Source organism: Lissotriton vulgaris, chromosome 9 (genome assembly GCF_964263255.1).
Source record: "Lissotriton vulgaris chromosome 9, aLisVul1.2, whole genome shotgun sequence".
Lineage (NCBI taxonomy): Eukaryota > Metazoa > Chordata > Amphibia > Caudata > Salamandridae > Lissotriton > Lissotriton vulgaris.
This window is the reverse complement of record NC_141697.1, coordinates 1,030,418,208-1,030,443,109: the sequence shown is the minus strand read 5'-3', so window position 1 is coordinate 1,030,443,109 and position 24,902 is coordinate 1,030,418,208. Positions and strand designations below refer to the sequence as shown.

Genomic DNA, 24,902 nt, shown 5'->3' with positions numbered 1-24,902 from the left:
CTCTGAAGCTCCACTCTGCACTCTGAAGCTCCACTCTGAAGCTCCACTCTGCACTCTGAAGCTCCACTCTGAAGCTCCACTCTGCACTCTGAAGCTCCACTCTGAAGCTCCACTCTGCACTCTGAAGCTTCACTCTGAAGCTCCACTCTGAAGCTCCACTCTGAAGCTCCACTCTGAAGCTCCACTCTGAAGCTCCACTCTGAAGCTCCACTCTGCACTCTAAAGCTCCACTCTGAAGCTCCACTCTGAAGCTCCACTCTGAAGCTCCACTCTGAAGCTCCACTCTGAAGCTCCACTCTGAAGCTCCACTCTGAAGCTCCACTCTGAAGCTCCACTCTGAAGCTCCACTCTGAAGCTCCACTCTGAAGCTGCACTCTAAAGCTCCACTCTAAAGCTCCACTCTGCACTCTAAAGCTCCACTCTAAAGCTCCACTCTGCACTCTGAAGCTCCACTCTGAAGCTCCACTCTGAAGCTGCACTCTGAAGCTGCACTCTGAAGCTGCACTCTGAAGCTGCACTCTGAAGCTGCACTCTAAAGCTGCACTCTGAAGCTCCACTCTGAAGCTGCACTCTAAAGCTCCACTCTAAAGCTCCACTCTGAAGCTCCACTCTGAAGCTCCACTCTGAAGCTCCACTCTGAAGCTCCACTCTGCACTCTGAAGCTCCACTCTGAAGCTCCACTCTGCACTCTGAAGCTCCACTCTGAAGCTCCACTCTGAAGCTCCACTCTGAAGCTCCACTCTGAAGCTCCACTCTGAAGCTCCACTCTGAAGCTCCACTCTGAAGCTCCACTCTGCACTCTGAAGCTCCACTCTGAAGCTCCACTCTGCACTCTGAAGCTCCACTCTGAAGCTCCACTCTGCACTCTGAAGCTCCACTCTGAAGCTCCACTCTGCACTCTGAAGCTCCACTCTGAAGCTCCACTCTGAAGCTCCACTCTGAAGCTCCACTCTGAAGCTCCACTCTGAAGCTCCACTCTGAAGCTCCACTCTGAAGCTCCACTCTGAAGCTCCACTCTGAAGCTCCACTCTGAAGCTCCACTCTGAAGCTCCACTCTGAAGCTCCACTCTGCACTCTAAAGCTCCACTCTGAAGCTCCACTCTGAAGCTCCACTCTGAAGCTCCACTCTGAAGCTCCACTCTGAAGCTCCACTCTGAAGCTCCACTCTGAAGCTCCACTCTGCACTCTGAAGCTCCCCTCTGCACTCTGAAGCTCCCCTCTGCACTCTGAAGCTCCCCTCTGCACTCTGAAGCTCCCCTCTGCACTCTGAAGCTCCACTCTGAAGCTCCACTCTGCACTCTGAAGCTCCACTCTGAAGCTCCACTCTGAAGCTCCACTCTGAAGCTCCACTCTGAAGCTCCACTCTGAAGCTCCACTCTGAAGCTCCACTCTGAAGCTCCACTCTGAAGCTCCACTCTGAAGCTCCACTCTAAAGCTCCACTCTAAAGCTCCACTCTGAAGCTCCACTCTGAAGCTCCACTCTGAAGCTCCACTCTGCACTCTAAAGCTCCACTCTGAAGCTCCACTCTGCACTCTGAAGCTCCACTCTGAAGCTCCACTCTGAAGCTCCACTCTAAAGCTCCACTCTAAAGCTCCACTCTAAAGCTCCACTCTGAAGCTCCACTCTGAAGCTCCACTCTGAAGCTCCACTCTGAAGCTCCACTCTAAAGCTCCACTCTAAAGCTCCACTCTAAAGCTCCACTCTGAAGCTCCACTCTGAAGCTCCACTCTGAAGCTCCACTCTAAAGCTCCACTCTAAAGCTCCACTCTGAAGCTCCACTCTGAAGCTCCACTCTGCACTCTAAAGCTCCACTCTGAAGCTCCACTCTGAAGCTCCACTCTGAAGCTCCACTCTGAAGCTCCACTCTGCACTCTGAAGCTCCACTCTGAAGCTCCACTCTGAAGCTCCACTCTAAAGCTCCACTCTGAAGCTCCACTCTGAAGCTCCACTCTGAAGCTCCACTCTGAAGCTCCACTCTGAAGCTCCACTCTGAAGCTCCACTCTGAAGCTCCACTCTAAAGCTCCACTCTAAAGCTCCACTCTGAAGCTCCACTCTGAAGCTCCACTCTGAAGCTCCACTCTGAAGCTCCACTCTGAAGCTCCACTCTGAAGCTCCACTCTGAAGCTCCACTCTGAAGCTCCACTCTGAAGCTCCACTCTGCACTCTAAAGCTCCACTCTGAAGCTCCACTCTGAAGCTCCACTCTGCACTCTGAAGCTCCACTCTGAAGCTCCACTCTGAAGCTCCACTCTGCACTCTGAAGCTCCACTCTGAAGCTCCACTCTGAAGCTCCACTCTGAAGCTCCACTCTGAAGCTCCACTCTGCACTCTGAAGCTCCACTCTGAAGCTCCACTCTGCACTCTGAAGCTCCACTCTGCACTCTGAAGCTCCACTCTGAAGCTCCACTCTGCACTCTGAAGCTCCACTCTGAAGCTCCACTCTGCACTCTGAAGCTCCACTCTGAAGCTCCACTCTGCACTCTAAAGCTCCACTCTGAAGCTCCACTCTGAAGCTCCACTCTGCACTCTGAAGCTCCACTCTGAAACTCCACTCTGAAGCTCCACTCTGAAGCTCCACTCTGCACTCTGAAGCTCCACTCTGAAGCTCCACTCTGCACTCTGAAGCTCCACTCTGCACTCTGAAGCTCCACTCTGCACTCTGAAGCTCCACTCTGAAGCTCCACTCTGCACTCTGAAGCTCCACTCTGAAGCTCCACTCTGCACTCTGAAGCTCCACTCTGAAGCTCCACTCTGCACTCTGAAGCTCCACTCTGAAGCTCCACTCTGCACTCTGAAGCTCCACTCTGAAGCTCCACTCTGAAGCTCCACTCTGAAGCTCCACTCTGAAGCTCCACTCTGAAGCTCTAAAGCTCCACTCTGCACTCTGAAGCTCCACTCTGCACTCTGAAGCTCCACTCTGCACTCTGAAGCTCCACTCTGCACTCTGAAGCTCCACTCTGCACTCTGAAGCTCCACTCTGAAGCTCCACCATGCACTCTGAAGCTCCACTCTGAAGCTCCACTCTGCACTCTGAAGCTCCACTCTGAAGCTCCACTCTGCACTCTGAAGCTCCACTCTGCACTCTGAAGCTCCACTCTGAAGCTCCACTCTGCACTTTGAAGCTCCACTCTGCACTCTGAAGCTCCACTCTGAAGCTCCACTCTGAAGCTCCACTCTGAAGCTCCACTCTGAAGCTCCACTCTGAAGCTCCACTCTGAAGCTCCACTCTGCACTCTGAAGCTCCACTCTGAAGCTCCACTCTGCACTCTGAAGCTCCACTCTGAAGCTCCACTCTGAAGCTCCACTCTGAAGCTCCACTCTGAAGCTCCACTCTGAAGCTCCACTCTGAAGCTCCACTCTGAAGCTCCACTCTGAAGCTGCACTCTGAAGCTGCACTCTGAAGCTGCACTCTGAAGCTCCACTCTAAAGCTCCACTCTAAAGCTCCACTCTAAAGCTCCACTCTGAAGCTGCACTCTAAAGCTCCACTCTAAAGCTCCACTCTAAAGCTCCACTCTAAAGCTCCACTCTGCACTCTAAAGCTCCACTCTAAAGCTCCACTCTGCACTCTGAAGCTCCACTCTGAAGCTCCACTCTGAAGCTGCACTCTGAAGCTGCACTCTGAAGCTGCACTCTGAAGCTGCACTCTGAAGCTGCACTCTGAAGCTGCACTCTGAAGCTGCACTCTGAAGCTGCACTCTGAAGCTGCACTCTGAAGCTGCACTCTGAAGCTGCACTCTGAAGCTGCACTCTGAAGCTGCACTCTGAAGCTGCACTCTGAAGCTGCACTCTGAAGCTCCACTCTGAAGCTCCACTCTGAAGCTCCACTCTGAAGCTCCACTCTGCACTCTGAAGCTCCACTCTGCACTCTGAAGCTCCACTCTGAAGCTCCACTCTGCACTCTGAAGCTCCACTCTGAAGCTCCACTCTGCACTCTGAAGCTCCACTCTGAAGCTCCACTCTGCACTCTGAAGCTCCACTCTGAAGCTCCACTCTGCACTCTGAAGCTCCACTCTGAAGCTCCACTCTGCACTCTGAAGCTCCACTCTGAAGCTCCACTCTGAAGCTCCACTCTGAAGCTCCACTCTGAAGCTCCACTCTGAAGCTCCACTCTGAAGCTCCACTCTGAAGCTCCACTCTGCACTCTAAAGCTCCACTCTGAAGCTCCACTCTGAAGCTCCACTCTGCACTCTGAAGCTCCACTCTGAAGCTCCACTCTGCACTCTGAAGCTCCACTCTGAAGCTCCACTCTGAAGCTCCACTCTAAAGCTCCACTCTAAAGCTCCACTCTAAAGCTCCACTCTAAAGCTCCACTCTAAAGCTCCACTCTGCACTCTGAAGCTCCACTCTGAAGCTCCACTCTGCACTCTGAAGCTCCACTCTGAAGCTCCACTCTGCACTCTGAAGCTCCACTCTGAAGCTCCACTCTGCACTCTGAAGCTCCACTCTGAAGCTCCACTCTGCACTCTGAAGCTCCACTCTGAAGCTCCACTCTGAAGCTCCACTCTGAAGCTCCACTCTGAAGCTCCACTCTGAAGCTCCACTCTGAAGCTCCACTCTGAAGCTCCACTCTGAAGCTCCACTCTGAAGCTCCACTCTGAAGCTCCACTCTGAAGCTCCACTCTGAAGCTCCACTCTGAAGCTCCACTCTGAAGCTCCACTCTGAAGCTCCACTCTGAAGCTCCACTCTGAAGCTCCACTCTAAAGCTCCACTCTAAAGCTCCACTCTGAAGCTCCACTCTGAAGCTCCACTCTGAAGCTCCACTCTGAAGCTCCACTCTGAAGCTCCACTCTGAAGCTCCACTCTGCACTCTAAAGCTCCACTCTGAAGCTCCACTCTGAAGCTCCACTCTGCACTCTAAAGCTCCACTCTGAAGCTCCACTCTGAAGCTCCACTCTGCACTCTGAAGCTCCACTCTGAAGCTCCACTCTGAAGCTCCACTCTGAAGCTCCACTCTGAAGCTCCACTCTGAAGCTCCACTCTGAAGCTCCACTCTGCACTCTGAAGCTCCACTCTGAAGCTCCACTCTGCACTCTGAAGCTCCACTCTGCACTCTGAAGCTCCACTCTGAAGCTCCACTCTGCACTCTGAAGCTCCACTCTGAAGCTCCACTCTGCACTCTGAAGCTCCACTCTGAAGCTCCACTCTGCACTCTAAAGCTCCACTCTGAAGCTCCACTCTGAAGCTCCACTCTGAAGCTCCACTCTGAAGCTCCACTCTGAAGCTCCACTCTGAAGCTCCACTCTGAAGCTCCACTCTGCACTCTGAAGCTCCACTCTGAAGCTCCACTCTGCACTCTGAAGCTCCACTCTGCACTCTGAAGCTCCACTCTGAAGCTCCACTCTGCACTCTGAAGCTCCACTCTGAAGCTCCACTCTGCACTCTGAAGCTCCACTCTGAAGCTCCACTCTGCACTCTGAAGCTCCACTCTGAAGCTCCACTCTGCACTCTGAAGCTCCACTCTGAAGCTCCACTCTGCACTCTGAAGCTCCACTCTGAAGCTCCACTCTGAAGCTCCACTCTGAAGCTCCACTCTGAAGCTCCACTCTGAAGCTCCACTCTGAAGCTCTAAAGCTCCACTCTGCACTCTGAAGCTCCACTCTGCACTCTGAAGCTCCACTCTGCACTCTGAAGCTCCACTCTGCACTCTGAAGCTCCACTCTGCACTCTGAAGCTCCACTCTGAAGCTCCACCATGCACTCTGAAGCTCCACTCTGAAGCTCCACTCTGCACTCTGAAGCTCCACTCTGAAGCTCCACTCTGCACTCTGAAGCTCCACTCTGCACTCTGAAGCTCCACTCTGAAGCTCCACTCTGCACTTTGAAGCTCCACTCTGCACTCTGAAGCTCCACTCTGAAGCTCCACTCTGCACTCTGAAGCTCCACTCTGAAGCTCCACTCTGAAGCTCCACTCTGAAGCTCCACTCTGCACTCTAAAGCTCCACTCTGAAGCTCCACTCTGCACTCTAAAGCTCCACTCTGAAGCTCCACTCTGCACTCTGAAGCTCCACTCTGAAGCTCCACTCTGCACTCTAAAGCTCCACTCTGAAGCTCCACTCTGAAGCTCCACTCTGAAGCTCCACTCTGAAGCTCCACTCTGAAGCTCCACTCTGCACTCTGAAGCTCCACTCTGAAGCTCCACTCTGCACTCTGAAGCTCCACTCTGCACTCTGAAGCTCCACTCTGAAGCTCCACTCTGCACTCTGAAGCTCCACTCTGAAGCTCCACTCTGCACTCTGAAGCTCCACTCTGAAGCTCCACTCTGCACTCTGAAGCTCCACTCTGAAGCTCCACTCTGCACTCTGAAGCTCCACTCTGAAGCTCCACTCTGCACTCTGAAGCTCCACTCTGAAGCTCCACTCTGCACTCTGAAGCTCCACTCTGAAGCTCCACTCTGAAGCTCCACTCTGAAGCTCCACTCTGAAGCTCCACTCTGAAGCTCTAAAGCTCCACTCTGCACTCTGAAGCTCCACTCTGCACTCTGAAGCTCCACTCTGCACTCTGAAGCTCCACTCTGCACTCTGAAGCTCCACTCTGCACTCTGAAGCTCCACTCTGCACTCTGAAGCTCCACTCTGCACTCTGAAGCTCCACTCTGAAGCTCCACCATGCACTCTGAAGCTCCACTCTGAAGCTCCACTCTGCACTCTGAAGCTCCACTCTGAAGCTCCACTCTGCACTCTGAAGCTCCACTCTGCACTCTGAAGCTCCACTCTGAAGCTCCACTCTGCACTTTGAAGCTCCACTCTGCACTCTGAAGCTCCACTCTGAAGCTCCACTCTGCACTCTGAAGCTCCACTCTGAAGCTCCACTCTGAAGCTCCACTCTGCACTCTAAAGCTCCACTCTGAAGCTCCACTCTGCACTCTAAAGCTCCACTCTGAAGCTCCACTCTGCACTCTGAAGCTCCACTCTGCACTCTGAAGCTCCACTCTGCACTCTAAAGCTCCACTCTGAAGCTCCACTCTGCACTCTAAAGCTCCACTCTGAAGCTCCACTCTGCACTCTGAAGCTCCACTCTGCACTCTGAAGCTCCACTCTGCACTCTGAAGCTCCACTCTGAAGCTCCACTCTGCACTCTGAAGCTCCACTCTGAAGCTCCACTCTGAAGCTCCACTCTGAAGCTCCACTCTGAAGCTCCACTCTGAAGCTCCACTCTGAAGCTCCACTCTGAAGCTCCACTCTGAAGCTCCACTCTGCACTCTGAAGCTCCACTCTGAAGCTCCACTCTGCACTCTGAAGCTCCACTCTGAAGCTCCACTCTGCACTCTGAAGCTCCACTCTGAAGCTCCACTCTGAAGCTCCACTCTGAAGCTCCACTCTGAAGCTCCACTCTGAAGCTCCACTCTGAAGCTCCACTCTGAAGCTCCACTCTGCACTCTGAAGCTCCACTCTGAAGCTCCACTCTGCACTCTGAAGCTCCACTCTGAAGCTCCACTCTGCACTCTGAAGCTCCACTCTGAAGCTCCACTCTGAAGCTCCACTCTGAAGCTCCACTCTAAAGCTCCACTCTAAAGCTCCACTCTAAAGCTCCACTCTAAAGCTCCACTCTAAAGCTCCACTCTGAAGCTCCACTCTGAAGCTCCACTCTGAAGCTCCACTCTGAAGCTCCACTCTGAAGCTCCACTCTGCACTCTAAAGCTCCACTCTGAAGCTCCACTCTGAAGCTCCACTCTGAAGCTCCACTCTCCACTCTGAAGCTCCACTCTGAAGCTCCACTCTGAAGCTCCACTCTGAAGCTCCACTCTGAAGCTCCACTCTGAAGCTCCACTCTGAAGCTCCACTCTGAAGCTCCACTCTGAAGCTCCACTCTAAAGCTCCACTCTAAAGCTCCACTCTGAAGCTCCACTCTGAAGCTCCACTCTGAAGCTTCACTCTGAAGCTCCACTCTAAAGCTCCACTCTGAAGCTCCACTCTGAAGCTCCACTCTGCACTCTGAAGCTCCACTCTGAAGCTCCACTCTGCACTCTGAAGCTCCACTCTGAAGCTCCACTCTGCACTCTGAAGCTCCACTCTGAAGCTCCACTCTGAAGCTCCACTCTGCACTCTGAAGCTCCACTCTAAAGCTCCACTCTAAAGCTCCACTCTAAAGCTCCACTCTAAAGCTCCACTCTGAAGCTCCACTCTGAAGCTCCACTCTGAAGCTCCACTCTGCACTCTAAAGCTCCACTCTGAAGCTCCACTCTGAAGCTCCACTCTGAAGCTCCACTCTGAAGCTCCACTCTGAAGCTCCACTCTGAAGCTCCACTCTGAAGCTCCACTCTGAAGCTCCACTCTGAAGCTCCACTCTGCACTCTGAAGCTCCACTCTGAAGCTCCACTCTGAAGCTCCACTCTGAAGCTCCACTCTGAAGCTCCACTCTGAAGCTCCACTCTGAAGCTCCACTCTGCACTCTGAAGCTCCACTCTGAAGCTCCACTCTGCACTCTGAAGCTCCACTCTGCACTCTGAAGCTCCACTCTGAAGCTCCACTCTGCACTCTGAAGCTCCACTCTGAAGCTCCACTCTGCACTCTGAAGCTCCACTCTGAAGCTCCACTCTGAAGCTCCACTCTGCACTCTGAAGCTCCACTCTGAAGCTCCACTCTGCACTCTGAAGCTCCACTCTGAAGCTCCACTCTGCACTCTAAAGCTCCACTCTGAAGCTCCACTCTGCACTCTAAAGCTCCACTCTGAAGCTCCACTCTGAAGCTCCACTCTGCACTCTGAAGCTCCACTCTGAAGCTCCACTCTGAAGCTCCACTCTGAAGCTCCACTCTGAAGCTCCACTCTGAAGCTCCACTCTGAAGCTCCACTCTGAAGCTCCACTCTGAAGCTCCACTCTGCACTCTGAAGCTCCACTCTGAAGCTCCACTCTGCACTCTGAAGCTCCACTCTGCACTCTGAAGCTCCACTCTGCACTCTGAAGCTCCACTCTGAAGCTCCACTCTGCACTCTGAAGCTCCACTCTGAAGCTCCACTCTGCACTCTGAAGCTCCACTCTGAAGCTCCACTCTGCACTCTGAAGCTCCACTCTGAAGCTCCACTCTGCACTCTGAAGCTCCACTCTGAAGCTCCACTCTGCACTCTGAAGCTCCACTCTGAAGCTCCACTCTGAAGCTCCACTCTGAAGCTCCACTCTGAAGCTCCACTCTGAAGCTCCACTCTGAAGCTCCACTCTGAAGCTCCACTCTGCACTCTAAAGCTCCACTCTGCACTCTAAAGCTCCACTCTGCACTCTGAAGCTCCACTCTGCACTCTGAAGCTCCACTCTGCACTCTGAAGCTCCACTCTGCACTCTGAAGCTCCACTCTGCACTCTGAAGCTCCACTCTGAAGCTCCACCATGCACTCTGAAGCTCCACTCTGAAGCTCCACTCTGCACTCTGAAGCTCCACTCTGCACTCTGAAGCTCCACTCTGAAGCTCCACCATGCACTCTGAAGCTCCACTCTGAAGCTCCACTCTGCACTCTGAAGCTCCACTCTGCACTCTGAAGCTCCACTCTGCACTCTGAAGCTCCACTCTGAAGCTCCACTCTGCACTCTGAAGCTCCACTCTGCACTCTGAAGCTCCACTCTGAAGCTCCACTCTGCACTCTGAAGCTCCACTCTGAAGCTCCACTCTGCACTCTGAAGCTCCACTCTGAAGCTCCACTCTGCACTCTGAAGCTCCACTCTGCACTCTGAAGCTCCACTCTGAAGCTCCACTCTGAAGCTCCACTCTGAAGCTCCACTCTGAAGCTCCACTCTGAAGCTCCACTCTGAAGCTCCACTCTGAAGCTCCACTCTGAAGCTCCACTCTGCACTCTGAAGCTCCACTCTGAAGCTCCACTCTGCACTCTGAAGCTCCACTCTGAAGCTCCACTCTGCACTCTGAAGCTCCACTCTGAAGCTCCACTCTGAAGCTCCACTCTGAAGCTCCACTCTGAAGCTCCACTCTGCACTCTGAAGCTCCACTCTGAAGCTCCACTCTGCACTCTGAAGCTCCACTCTGAAGCTCCACTCTGCACTCTGAAGCTCCACTCTGAAGCTCCACTCTGCACTCTGAAGCTCCACTCTGAAGCTCCACTCTGCACTCTGAAGCTCCACTCTGAAGCTCCACTCTGAAGCTCCACTCTGCACTCTAAAGCTCCACTCTGAAGCTCCACAAGGGACGCGTGTGGGGGACACAGATTGAGGGCCTCATGATCAAGTTTTTGACACACTGCAGCGCCACCAGCGTACAGTGCTCCTTTACTTTGTGTAGGTAGATTTGTGCTTCACAAGTGTGCATCAGTACACCTCTAATGTGTTAAACCGTTCGTTTACAGGATCGATTGGTTCTTTTAGGGTGTACAAAAACTCTTGGCAGCCCAGAAATACCTTTCCGATTGACTAAAATGTTTTCATTTATGAAAAGAGTGAAACGGGCGTTCCTTATTTGTGATGCACATTAATTGTGCACATTGCACAATCAATCACAGGTATCAGTTGTTTGTAACCTCAATTAATTCTGGTCGATAACTGTTGCTCAGATATCCATACTCATGCCAGTTGTGGTGGTATGATCTGATTCTCAAAGGCGAGTGGCTCTAATCTTCTTAAGTTGTGTGTTTAGTTGTTTGCAGTTTAAATAAAATAATTCTGTGAGGTTCTCAGCTTTGTTTCTGGAAGTCTGTTATGAAGCTCTGTGGTTATACTGAAGGAGCAGCTTCTATATTAGATCCCTTTATTAATGTAATAACTGCACTTTCACAATTACTTTATTAGCCTTCTTGCTTCTCAAATTTGCTTGAAAATGCACCATTTGCCCACTCATTTTTCGAAATTTTCCCCGAACCCCCCTTTAGCTGTTCGGGCTTGCTTGCTACACTCCCTCGCCACAGTGCATCTCCCACGGAAGGGTTACGCCCCACCACTTTAAAATCTCACCAGCCACCACTGACTGCAGCTGAGCAGGGGCGGCAGCCCCCGGAGCTGCGGCGTGACCGGGCTGGCCTGAAGTCCCCCCCCCACCCCTTCAAACCCTGAACCCCGTGTGCACTGGACCCGGCCACCGACAGCCCCTCTGGGACAGAGCAGGTAAGGACACGGCCCGTGAACCCGCATGACTTGGCGAGCAGGAGGCGGGGCAATGAAGGGTTAATATTTATGTTGCGGGGGTGGCAGGGGCGTGGCACGTGCGCCTAGGAGCTGTCCCTTAGTAGCTCAGAGGGGGCGGACGTGTGTGTGTGTGTGTGTGTCTGGGGGGCGGCGGTGGTTTCACAGCTTTGGGGTGTCTGACAGCAAGGGGAGACGCGTCTGGCCACTCGTGAGTGTTTCTGACAGTCCTGGGGAGGGTGTGTGTGTCATCTTTTGGGGGCCTGAGCTGCATTTGGGGTGTTAAAGTTCTAAGAGTCATTTCCGATAACTCTGAGCGGGGCCAGGCTGATGTGGGAGGTTTGACACTTTTAGAAAGGAGGCCGCTCCAGAGGGTGCCTTGCTAGTTTTTTGTTTTTTTTTTAAATAGTTTTTATCGGACATCTCGGAGCGGGGGTCTTGTGTCTGTAGGATGGGGTCTCAGCTACGGACTGAGGGCGTGCGCGGTCCTGGACTCTAGCACAGGGGAGCTGACATAAATGACGGGGCAGGGGGAATGGGAATTGAGTGACAGGGAGTCTGACATTCATGAGAAGGGTCTGGCATGCTGGTTGGGGAGGGGGCTTACGGCGAAGGGGTTGAGGGTTCTGGAGGCACTGGCGGGGAAATCAGGGCCCTTGAGATCCCTGGAAAAAGACAGCTCCGGGTAGGGGTGGTCTGGCAGATCTGTGGCGCGTCTCCCAGCTCTGCCCACGGTGCAGTGTGCGGCAGCTCCTAGAAGCGGCTGACAGCTCCTGGAAAGAGCGAGGGGAGGGGGTGGCGGCGGCAGGCGCGATAGAAGTCTGACAGCTGTAGAAGAATTAAAGTGCGACCGCTCTGTGGGGGTCGGACAGATCAGGACGAGGTCTCTTTAAACCGTTTCGGATCAGGCGTAGGCATGGCCAGGCGGCCCCAAGAGAGTGAAGCTCCACTCTGAAGCTCCACTCTGAAGCTCCACTCTGAAGCTCCACTCTGAAGCTCCACTCTGAAGCTCCACTCTGCACTCTGAAGCTCCACTCTGCACTCTGAAGCTCCACTCTGAAGCTCCACTCTGAAGCTCCACTCTGCACTCTGAAGCTCCACTCTGCACTCTGAAGCTCCCCTCTGCACTCTGAAGCTCCCCTCTGCACTCTGAAGCTCCACTCTGCACTCTGAAGCTCCACTCTGAAGCTCCACTCTGCACTCTGAAGTCCCACTCTGAAGCTCCACTCTGCACTCTGAAGCTCCACTCTGAAGCTCCACTCTGAAGCTCCACTCTGAAGCTCCACTCTGAAGCTCCACTCTGAAGCTCCACTCTGAAGCTCCACTCTGAAGCTCCACTCTGAAGCTCCACTCTGAAGCTCCACTCTGCACTCTGAAGCTCCACTCTGAAGCTCCACTCTGCACTCTGAAGCTCCACTCTGAAGCTCCACTCTGCACTCTGAAGCTCCACTCTGAAGCTCCACTCTCCACTCTGAAGCTGCACTCTGAAGCTCCACTCTGAAGCTCCACTCTGAAGCTGCACTCTGAAGCTCCACTCTGAAGCTCCACTCTGAAGCTCCACTCTGAAGCTCCACTCTGAAGCTCCACTCTGAAGCTCCACTCTGAAGCTCCACTCTGAAGCTCCACTCTGAAGCTCCACTCTGCACTCTGAAGCTCCACTCTGAAGCTCCACTCTGCACTCTGAAGCTCCACTCTGAAGCTCCACTCTGCACTCTGAAGCTCCACTCTGAAGCTGCACTCTGAAGCTCCACTCTGAAGCTGCACTCTGAAGCTCCACTCTGAAGCTCCACTCTGAAGCTCCACTCTGAAGCTCCACTCTGCACTCTAACGCTCCCCCTTTGTCAGCGTTTTACCGTCATTTTCTTTATCAGTCTTCACCCCGTTTCGCATGTTAAAATAGAAAAAAACAACATTTAATTCCAGCAAGCGTTCTTCATTGAAAGCCAGTCTAGGCAAAAACGAAAGTAATAAAAAGTGAAACTGACACGCCACTCCACACACAGCAAGCAGCGCGCTCCCGAGGTGAAATCTGACAGCCTCAAAGCGCGCGTCTGCTATGTGTCCACATTCCTAGGTACAGGCCAATACGGGCCACAATAGGTCTGAAGCAGACACCTTCAATGCTCACGCATTGAGGGTAGGTCTGCTCGACCTAAAAAGAAGGGAGTTAAAGGAAAAGGAGACTTTTCTCACAATGCTACAAACGAAAACGAGAGGCAAGACGCCACCTTGAAAAGAGTACTGTTAGACAATGTTGTCATGAGAAGGAAACAAATCCACTTTTAGGGGCGGTTACCACCTGCAAGGTAATGGTTTCCGCAAAATACTAGGACTTAACTAACGCTGTAGGAAATTAAATAAAATTGCAATAAGTAGAAGTACACAAAAATACTATCAAATGAGAGTAAATAGAAATAATTAAAACGTACTTGCTATTCAACCTAAAAGCTAATAATTGTCTAGTCAGATGGCTCATGAGCACACGTTTAAATTCTCAACATGAATATTTCCACTTGCCTATAATTTTAGGAAACGCTTTAAAGTATGTGTATTCAGTTTGTAATTATTCAATTAGGTAATAATTGGCTACAGAACAAGTGACACGGTAATTAGTGATAAAGCAAGCTAGGGTACACAGGTGCATGGGAGTGATCCTACCATCCTCTTGTCTGGTCAATGCCTTCAGCGATGAAGTCTGCAGGAAAGGAATCTTCAAACTCCCTCTTGTTCTCGAAGGGATAATGGACTTGGGCGTAGGGCATGCTTCCACTCTCAAACCAGCAGTCGAAAACTTCGGTGACGCGCCTTAGCACCCCTTTCCCACAGCGGGAAGGGATGGTCAAATGATCAACGCTGAAAGAGACAACATTTATTTGGACATGAATAAAGTATCATGGTCACCAACGGATACTTTAACACCAGTGACCCCAATATCAAGCTACATACATTTTACAACTCTCACTGGAAGAGAATAAACATTAATAAAAATGAGCAAGAAATTTCTCGCCTACCAAACACCTTTCTATTGCAGGATCTGAATGTAGGATCTACACATTATCAAAGAAAGTAGAGAAATTGAAAGCAATGAACTTAATGTGCTAGTCTTTAAAAGGAAATCAAAATCAAGCGACAGCGATGAGGGGCGTGGCCAGGCGCCAGCGAAGATGGCCGCTTGACTCGAGAGCTCCGCCGGAGCCGAGCCCCAATCCCTTCCAATCCGGCCACAATCCGACATGTGTTACACTCCTCTTCCTGCCCCAGTTTGGTAGTTGGCAGGGGCACCAGCATCTTTAATCCCGGGGCTCCTGCTCGCCCGCAACACCATGTAGTGGCATCGGACTGCAGGGACCCGAATGCCACCTGGTGAAGGTGAGCCGCATTCCCGGCCCGGAGATCTGGGCAAGGCCCCAGCTTGACGGCCTGCGCGGCGTGCGGGGAGCAAGCACCGGACTCGTACGTCGGAGCTCTTGCTGCCCCTTGGGGCTGAGCAACAGGGCCAACAGCACTGCGCGGCCCCCGCGGGACCGCACCCAAAAAAGAAGGCTACAGAGGCGGCGCTGGAGACCGGTACCGTGGCCTGCGAGGAATCCGGCCTGCCATCTGTCTGGCGCTCGCGGCGGCGGTGAGAGGCGCCATATTGACCCCGGCTGCCTGGCGGCTCCGCCGCATAACAGGAGATAGTGGACATATAGTGTGGGGGTGCGGCCAGGCAGCACCATCCACCGGCCAGGCGGGGGTCCCAGCGTAATACTGAGGCCGTTGGGGTAATTCCAGCTCCCGCAGTAAGTGCTTGGGTGTGGGTTCCAGGTGGACTTTACCCGAAACCCAATAGAGAGTCCCCTGAGACACGTGTGTCCTATTGCTGCCTAGTACCTGTGGACTACACAATAACAGCAGTGAATGTGGTGACGCCGCGGGAGCCTACCGCAGGTGTGGAGGCGGATTGGGGGAGTGAGCCCCAGAATCCATAACGGAGCCAGGAGGCTACCACGTGAGGAAGCGGTGCACCTCGCAGGGGATGTGTGGACTGCCCTGTAGTGCCATCTGCTACACGCAACGCGCATAGGAGGAGGTGGGGGGGCCCTGAGACCGGCAGAAGTGAACTGAGCAGAATGATGCCTGCTGAGCAGGGGGGCAACAGGGGTGCGCTTAGTTGCGGCAACCTGTGAGGGAGAGAGACCCTGAGAGCGGGCCCTGGGAGGCACTTCAATGTGCTGGGGAGAGACTTTTGAACGTCGCAGGTTGGGAGAGCGGGCCGCCATCATGCGACCGAAGGGCAACGCTGCCGCGCAAACTAACAGATTGGACAAATACGCAGTCCCGCTGGGGACCCCCCAGACTGGTGGCGCATCGGGAGATCATGCAGCACCTAAAGAACCGTCCCAGGTTTCGATCATGACAGCGATACAGACACTGAGCGCCAACCTAGAGATGAAAATTTATAACATTTCTATCGAGTCAACCTTCTCCGCACAGACCTCAGCAAAACATCGGAAAAGGCCAAGGCCAATGAGACTGACATAAGGGTACTCCAGGCCTCCTCGAACAAACTTGAGCAACAAGTAAACAAACTAGTGCACCAGCACCGCCAGGTGGCCCTGAAGCTGGAGGATCAAGAAGGGAGGGCCTGCAGAAACAACATTCGCGTGGTGGGAGTTCCGGAGGGGCCTAGTGTGGAATTCTTTCTGGAAGACCTGATCCTCAACCGCCTGAAACCTAAGCGCCTCTCCACCATCTTCACCATTGAGCGTGCACATTGCGCGCCAATCCCTAAGCCCAAGCAGGGAGCACCACCCAGGACAATGATAGCGAAAATCCTGAACTATAGGGATAGAGATGCTATCCTCCAGACAGCTCGACAGACGGGTGACCTACAATATGAGAATGCCACAATCCGATTCTTTCCGGACTTTACGCTCCAGGTGCAACGCGAAAGGCGCTCATTTACTGGAGTGAAGGCGGCGCTACGGGACAAGGGAATCAAATACATGATGTTCTTTCCCGCCAAACTCAAGGTAATTGCAGGGGGCAAAGCCATGTTCTTTACTGCACCGTTGGACGTCCAAGATTGGCTTGACAGAGTCATCGCGGTCCTCTGACCTGGAGAGTGGCGTCTGGAGGGACAATCATGTTGCCTCGCCGGGATCTGTGGACGATGGATCGGACGTGGACAGAGCGAGTCAGCGCTCCTGGCGGTCGAGGTCTGCTAGCCCCAAATGGGGGAATCCCCGAGACGCTCCTCGCCACTAGTGGAGGCGGAACTGTCTGGATGGACCTCCACAAGCTGCCACGTAATGTATGCTTTTGTGCAAGACTCTGGGACCCGGGTTTTTCGAGGGTGCCTGGGTATGGGGGGATGTTACTTGATCCTGCACTTATGGACACCTGGGATAGAGCCAGACTGAGATTATGACTACACTCCCCTTTCACTACCGGGTGGCTGGCAACGGCCTTCGAGTGGTCAGAGCATTATGTTGTCAGCAGGAGGGCACATCGCTATGGAACTTTGATCTGAATTTTAAGGAGTGTATGCATGTTTAGCAACTTGATATGTTATGTGAGGGGGCGCGCACAGCGGTTGGCCTGGGACCAGCGCCCTTTCCCCTTCAGCAGGTTTTTCGGTAGGGGGAGGTTTCCTCACTCCTAGGTTGGGTTGGGCGATAGGCGCTCTGCTAATTGGTTGGGGATGTGGGAAGTTCGAAGCCTACGGGGGGCGCGCACAGCGATTGGAGCTGGGACCGGCGCACTTTCCCCTTCAGCAGGTTTTTCAGGAGAGGGAGATTTCCTCACTCCTTGGTTGGGTTGGGCGAAAGGCGCTCTGCTAATTGGTTGGGGATGTGGGTAGTTCGAAGCCTACGGAGCAAGGAAGCAGGGAGGGGGGTGGGGTCACCAGTTTCAGGGTGGTGGATGGGGAGGGGACACGGTCCTAGGGGGTAGTTTGGTATGGTCACACCGAGGTTATGCGAATGTTCTAGTACATTGTACCAGGAAACACAGGAACAAATTGCCAGTTGTATGTGCTGATGGCTACGAAGTGGGATAAAAGTCTGAAGGTGATTAGCTGGAATGTCAATGGTCTGGGGGAAAAACTTAAAAGGAGTGTTGTGCTACAGTTTGCTAAACTACACCTCCCGGATGTAGTTCTATTGCAAGAAACCCATCTGATAGGAAACACGTGCCATGCACTAAACAGATGGGGCTACGCTCTGGTGACTCACGTCGGCTTTACATCCTGGTCCCGGGATCCTTCTGCGCCGGAGATTTCCAATTGTCATAGATCATACAGACTCTGATCCTCTGGGGCGCTTTGCTGCCATCTCAGGGAAATGGGAAGGGCGCAGACTCAACTTGATAACGATCTACATTCCACCTGGCCTCCAAATGCAATTGTATCATGATCTGGGAAAATTATTGCTTTCCCTCCCAGAGGGGCAAGTCCTACTGGTTGGGGACTTCAATGCCGTGGTCTCGGGCGACCTTGATAGACACCCAGCCAGGGACATAGGGGTGGGAAAACTGTGGCTCCCTAATCTCATGGAGGCGTTTGGACTCCTTGACCTCTGGCACCTATGACATCCGACACAAAAACAATATACTTTCTTCTCTGGCCCACACCACACTTTCTCATGCATAGATTATCTATTGGCACCAATGCACCAAGATGCTACGATCCATGATGTCGCCCATCTGGCGCGAGGTATCTCGGACCATTCCCCGCTATGGATCGGAGGGAGGGCTGTGTAGCGCCAATCAACGCCTGGTACCTTTGTGGTGAGGATACTAAAAGGAAACTGTCTCTCTCAATTGACCAGTACTTCGGGGAGAACGTGGGGATTGTGGAATCATCAGTGATCTTTTGGGAGGCTTTTAAGATGGTGCTGAGGGGGGAGACCCTTTCAGTGATAGCTGGCCGCCGTAAAGAACGGGAAGAGCAGATAGTAACCATAGAAAAGGATCTTCTTGCTCTAGAAAGCACGGCGCAGAGTGGTGGTGACCCAAACACTCTCCACCAGATGCAAATAAAAGCAGCGGAATACAAAGCCCTCGTCACAAACGCTGCTAAGACCTTGGCGAGAGACAGGGAGGGCAGACTGTTTGACCAAGGAGATAAAGCGGGAAAATTGATAGCATGGTTGGACAAGAAGCAGCAGGCACAGAAAGTGGTGGCCGAACTTAAGGTCGAATCAGTGGCCGTCATTACGGAACCCCGTGAGATTCTCGGGGAGTTCGCGAAGCACTTTCGAAAGGTCTACACTAGGGGGACGGAGCGATCGGAAGAGGACTCATAGGCCCTGATGGCCGATATCATGCTACCCACCCTCTCAGACGGCGAGCAGGAGACTCTGGAGGCTCCACTCACCACTGACAAACTGATCAGGGCCGATCCATGACCTTAGACCTGGGAAAGCTCTCGGGTCCAATGGTCTTGCGATTGAGCTTTACAAGCTCAAGCCACAGCCTTAGCACACACCTGAAGCATATGTTCGAGGAGAGTAGAGGGCAGGGCATATTGCCGAGGGACCAGCGAATAGCCACAATCGTGGCTATACCAAAGGAGGGAAAACCTAGAGAGTTCAGTCCCTCCTACAGGCCAATATCACTGTTAAATGCGGAGCCGAAAATCCTGGCCAAAGTACTTGCTAACAGGCTTAAACCAGTTATAAATACCTTGGTGCACCCGGATCAGTCAGGCTTTATGCCCCACCGTAACACGGCACTTAACCTGCGCCGTCTCCACGGAGTGTTGGGACGCTGCCACTCGATCCACGAGGATGCTGTTGTGTCATAGGACGCAGCGATGGCGTTCAATGCGTTAGAGTGGCCTTAAATGATGGCCGTTCTCCGAAAGCTTGGATTTGGCACGAACTTTATTGGCTGGGTACGCCTCCTCTATACCGAACCTTTGGCCCAGGTGGTGGTCAATAACAAAATCTCAGAGGTTTCACAATAGGAAGAGGAACCCTTGAACCACTTGCTGCCTGGATTAGGCAGACTCCCTCCTTGAAAGGGCTCCAATGGGCAGACGGATAGGAGGACATGATTTTGCTCTATGCGGACGACATCCTTCTATACCTTACAAACCCCCTTGAATCCATCGCAGTGGCATTGAATATCTTTACCAGTTTTGGAGAGAGTTCAGGCTATAGCTTCAACTGGGGAAAATCACTCCTTTATGTCCTGCATGGAGCCCCACTGGTGATCCCGCACGGCTATCAGATTCAGAGGGGTTCACATACCTGGGAGTCTTCATCTCCAAGGAGCGGGCCGTTCGCTATGCGGGGCATCTCTTGCCACCTTTGTAAAAGCTCAAGCGAGACACTGCCACCTGGAAAAAACTCCCGCTGTCTCTACGGGGCCGGGCAGCGCTATTCAAAAATGATGCAGCTGCCACGGTTTCTCTATGCCCTCCAAAACTACCCGGACTTCGTTCCACAGAGGTACTTTGCTGCCATTGAGGCCACCCAGAGAGATCTTCTGTGGACTGGGATGCCCAGCATATCCCTACAGAAACTCACACTGGGGTGGTTTGATGGGGGGGATAGCGCTCCCGGACATCCGGAAATACTACTGGGCAGCACATCTCTCGGCCATTAACCAAGGCACCTAATGTGCTGGGAACGACCCGGGGTATGGGATGGAAAGATGGCTCAAAGAAACTTTGAGGCTGCACTTTACTCTAGGCCGGGTAGGTACCGCCTCACGGGACCTACAAAATACTGTACAGTTGTGGCACATCGTTCAAAAGAAACTGGGTTGGGCAGACAAACTTACATTGGCAACCCCGCTGTGGGTCTCGGAAAGACTGGGCACACTTAGCCGCACCAAAGGATTCCACAAATGGGACCGGATTGGAATATCTCGGGTCATAGATCTGTGGGGCCCGGACAGGGTAGTATCGTTCCATACCCTCAAGCACACTTATGACCTAGCTCAGACAGAACACTTCTGCTACATGCAAGTCAGGCATTCACTTCAAGCCAACATCCCCCCAGGAACCCAGCTCCCGGAGTCTTCCCCTCTTGAGAACAGGCTGCTGGATGGCCACCTCCCAGAACGGGCTATCTCCCTCACTTACAAAAAGCTCATTAACCACACTCCAGACCAGTTACTAGCTCTTAAGGGGAAGTGGGAGGCAGACGGACTCGAAATTGATGAGGAAGAATGGAAAGAGGTGCTTGCATCCCCAAGGAAATAGCAATCTCAGCAAAACTTAGATTGATCCAACTGAAAATCCTACACCGGGTATATATCTCTAGCACAAGATTGGTCCTTATGGGACGCAGTGAAGATGGACTCTGTTGTAGGGGGTGTGGGAGGTAGGTACCTTCGTACACATGTTGTGGGAATGCCAGGTGCTACAGGCCTACTGGACACGGGTACTCCACTGTATGCCTGAGGTGTGGGGGGTGGAATTGCGTCCAGAAGCTAAGCGGTGCCTTCTTAATATTTGGGAGCCCACAGACCCACCATCAAAGGGCAAACTATGGATAACGTTAGGACTGGCGATTGCTAAAAGAAACATAGCGAGATTGTGGGGGGCAGTCACACCACCGACACTCAGTTCCTGTAAGAAGGATATGGACTGGTGCATGGTCCAAGAGAAGACGGTATATTTGGCCCGGGGCTGTCCCCGAAAGTGGGTGGCGGTGTGGTCCAACTGGAATGAACATCGTGGTAACATATGTGAACCCCCTCGAATTACCCCCATTGACGAGCTAACTGCATTGTGATTTCCAACGGCATAGACATAATCCATAGAGTTACTGTATCAAGAGAGATTTGTGAAACCTGTGAATTTTCAACAACGACCATGTAACAGATATATTCCTTGTATGTGATGACCACCTTATCTAGTTTTCTTTTTTGCAAATAAAAATAATTATTTTTAAAAAGACAGCGATGCAGCAAATTGTGACAAGTTACGACTCCTAAATCACAATGTACAACAGTGTCTCAGACACTATTTGCGATTCTCAAAGGAATCTTATAGGAAAATGGTATGCATTTAAAAAAAGAGTGCTATGTCCTAAGGCCGAAATAAAGTTTATACTACTACTACTATTACTACTACTAAAAGGAGTGGATTTGCTGCGGCATCACCAATGGATCCGAGAATTTTTGATGCTACAGTATCAGAGCTGGGATCAGATCCGAGGTCAAAGCCAGAGTTTGCAGCTAGGGAAAAACTTGGATGTTGTGTGATTCCTCGTGATGGGACGAAGTTGAGTCATGTTTGGACTTATATTTCTTCTTCTTAGAAATGGCTGACGATTTCAATCAAGAAGAGCGCTAGCATAAATTACCTCGGGAATGAGAATGCAGCTGCATCTCGGACTTCGAGTGGGACTGAAAATTTCAGTGAAGTTCAACAACGTAGAATTTGACTTTGCAGTCCATGACGGCCTTTGGATTAATCAGATAAAAATTTGCCACACAATGCCGAGCCTGGTGAGTAGCCTATCACCAACATATATTTGTGGCAATTCTTACAAGGTTTGATCCCTGTTGGTTTTGGAGGGGACATGTCCATTGTACTCTGAAAAAAGGTTGAAAATAGCGCCTGGATAGTCTGACAGAATTCGAGGGTGCGAGCTCAAGATCGGTGTTGGCAGGTGTAGAAAGAAAGGACTTGCCGCCAGCGCGTGGATGCGATGACTGTATAAGGGCCCATAGTCACATACAGGACAGGATGGATATGACGAAGAGCTGCACGATGCCACCTATTGGCCAGCAAGGAGACTGCTCAAAAAAATTCTCAGGATCCAGTCTGGTACCTGGGGGCATACACAAAATGAGAAATCTGCAAATATAAGCATCCATCAAAATTGGGCTACAAAGACTCAGAGAACATTTCACGTGTACTACAAGATAATTTAAAGAGTTTCCAATGCTTGATTTCAACTCAAGTCTTGCAGAAAGCAAATAGTTAATGCCTTGTGTGCTTTTGGCTAATCTTTTACTTTCTATAGAAGAGGGTGATCCAAAGGTCAGGCATCCATGGAGTATTAATGAACTACGTTTAATCCTACACAGCCACCAAGTAACTTGCATCGTCAAAGCGACGGCAACCAAAAGAGGAAGGAAGGAAAACACATGCTAGGTACCCAACAATTTAGGGGGAGAAGAAACCAAACATGCTTCTATGTCCACAATCTATTTTCAGGTGAAAAAAAAAAGTAAGTACAGCTGGGGGAGGTATCCGGACTACAGAGGGTATTCTCAGTGGGAAAAGATTGGGATATAACACCTGGGCGATGTATGGAGAAATGGTTCCCTGCTCTCATTTGAGAATCTTAGCCAAGAATGTGACCTTTCCCCCGCTCAGAGATTCTGCTATCTCTAGCTCGGTCACGCACTTAAGGGGCAAATTGGGGAGAGACCCCCATCCCTGATTTCTCCCCTCTAGAGGATAGAGTGTTGGCAGACCCCATTCCTGTAAAAGGAATTTCGGTGATCTACTGGAAACTAATGAATAACTCCCTGGATCCGATGGGACAGCTGCAAAAGACTTGGGCAGAAGACTTGGAAAACATACAGGATGAGGATTGGGTGGAAGCTCTGCAAAGCCCACCAGAAACAGCAATCCTGGCCAGATTTAGACTAATACAATTAAATGTTTTACACCGTTCGTATTACTCACACACCCTGCTACACAGGTTGGGAAGGGCAGAGTCACCGCTGTGCGTAAGGGGCTGCAAACAAGAGGGATCCTTTTAACACATCCGTTGGGACTGTCCGGCAATACAAATATACTGGAAGGGGGCCACTGATAAAATGGCAGGGCCCTGGGAACAAAGGTCCCAATGAGCGCAATGTGGTTGCTTTTGATTATTCAAGGGGTGGAGGATTGGCCACGACACACTAAGACATGGCTGGCCCTGGCTGCAAAATTGCAAAAAATATTGCAAGATAGTGGGGAGCCGCCCCCCCCCCGACTACAGCAGAATGGGAGGCAGAGATGGACTGGTGCCAGAGGGCAGGGGAAGTGAATTACAAGGCCAGAAGGTGCCCCAAACAATAAGAAAAAATATGGTCTGCATGGCGTAGTTATAGAGAAATTAATTGGGGCCGTAAAATACCAGCGGAATAGATATAATAAGCCCATCTCACACCATCATCCCAGGGCCAACGTTGACCGGTAGGTAATGAGGAACAATGATTGCGGCCTCAGCTTCGATATAAGCTACTGTTAGACCTGGCACCATTGGCGTGGGTCTCCCTTCCATTTTTTGCCTTTGCCTCCTGTGTTTTTGCTGTGTGTTGGACTCTGTTTTGCTGGTCTAGATGCTTTGCGGACTTTGCCACTGCTGCTCAACGGCAAAGTGCAAGTGCTCCTTTTGTAAATTTTTGTTATGGATTAGTGATTCCATGATTGCCATATTTGATTTACGTGTCAGACCTTAGTATAGTGCAATGTGTGCGCCCAGGGCCTGGAAATCAAATGGTGCAAGTGGGCTGCAGCACTGATTGTGCCACCCACAGAAGCAGCCTGTAAAATGTAACTCTGGCCTGTAATTGCAGAGCCTGTGTGCAGTCTGGGTCTGCCATGTCGACTTGGCAAGTGCACACACTTGCCAGTGACTAAACCTTCCTTTTCTACATATTTGTCACCCCTAAGGTAGGCCAAGGTACCCTTGTGGACAGGGTGCATTATATGTGAAAGGAAGGACAAGCCTTGATGTGAAATCCTGCCAATTTTGTTTGTTAGCTATTGCAAGGCTACATGTTCCCATAGGACCGAATGGGAAGTTTGTTTATAATATCTTATAAACATAACTGGCCCTGGGAACAAGGTAGAAAAAAAAGTTTAGTATGCCTGAACTCAGAATGTAAGATGCATCTTTTAGTAAGGATGATTTGTACATTCTGTGTTTGAAAAGAAATGCGTTACTTACCTGTAACTGCAGTTATCCAGTATTAGTGTCTTTCATAGATTCACATGCCTGAATCATTCCCCGTCGTCGAGACGGGAGCCTCCGGTATATAAAAAAGTAATGTCCTAAGACATACATAAAGAGATTAGGTCTAAGGGGCTCTCCTTAGTAACCTATCCAGGTCCTTATGCAGGAAGGACCAAATAGAGTAGGCTCCAGGGTCCCACCTTGGTAGCCTATCTGGGTCCTTTTGTAAAAAAGGACCAAAGTAAAAGAAACAACCAATCAGCAACTACCTCCCTCTAGAACCTTCCTGTGAGGAGCCTCAGTCTCTCAGATTTTCGTACGCACCAAGTTGGTAGGTGTAAACCTGTTAGAGAGAGGTGAGTCCTGCCAGGGGAGGCGGGAGGGTGCATGTGAATCTATGAAAGACACTAATACTGGATAACTGCAGTTACAGGTAAGTAACGCATTTCTTATCCAGTATTTGGGTGTCTTTCATAGATTCACATGCCTGAATCAGAGTAGCAAGCAATACAATATGCACATCCTGTGTTGATACAGAACGTATACACCTGCAAATAAGGAACATTTGTGACTGTATAAGCAACAGTATACAATGTCATGCAGAATCTAGTAATAAAGAAATGTGCATACCAGTCAAGGATGGTGGGAAGTAGGAGGGCTCACCTCACTGGAATAGATGGCAAAGCACTGCTCTGCCCACTGCTGCGTCCTTCGTCAGCTCGGCATCCAAGCAGTAGTGCCTGGTAAAGGTATGCGGGGACTTCCAGGTCGCCGCTCGACAGATGTCCAGGAGTGGCACTCCAGCAAACAGTGCCGCAGACGTGGACATGGCCCTGGTGGAGTGGGCTTTGGCCCGTGAGTCCAGGGGTCGTCCTGCCTTTTCGTGGCAGAGAGTTATAGCTGAAGAGATCCATCTAGATATACTTTGCTTTGATAGGGGCATGCCC

General features: G+C 51.6%; 1 protein-coding gene across 1 annotated transcript in view; it reads right to left on the bottom strand.

Moving 5' to 3' along the window:
* IARS1 (isoleucyl-tRNA synthetase 1) overlaps positions 1-24,902 on the bottom strand; it is a 553,819-nt gene that overhangs the window by 316,397 nt on the left and 212,520 nt on the right. The window contains exon 16 of the mRNA XM_086938943.1: positions 13,712-13,906. Coding sequence (XP_086795069.1) covers positions 13,712-13,906 — 195 coding nt within the window. The remainder of the gene's footprint in view (positions 1-13,711; positions 13,907-24,902) is intronic.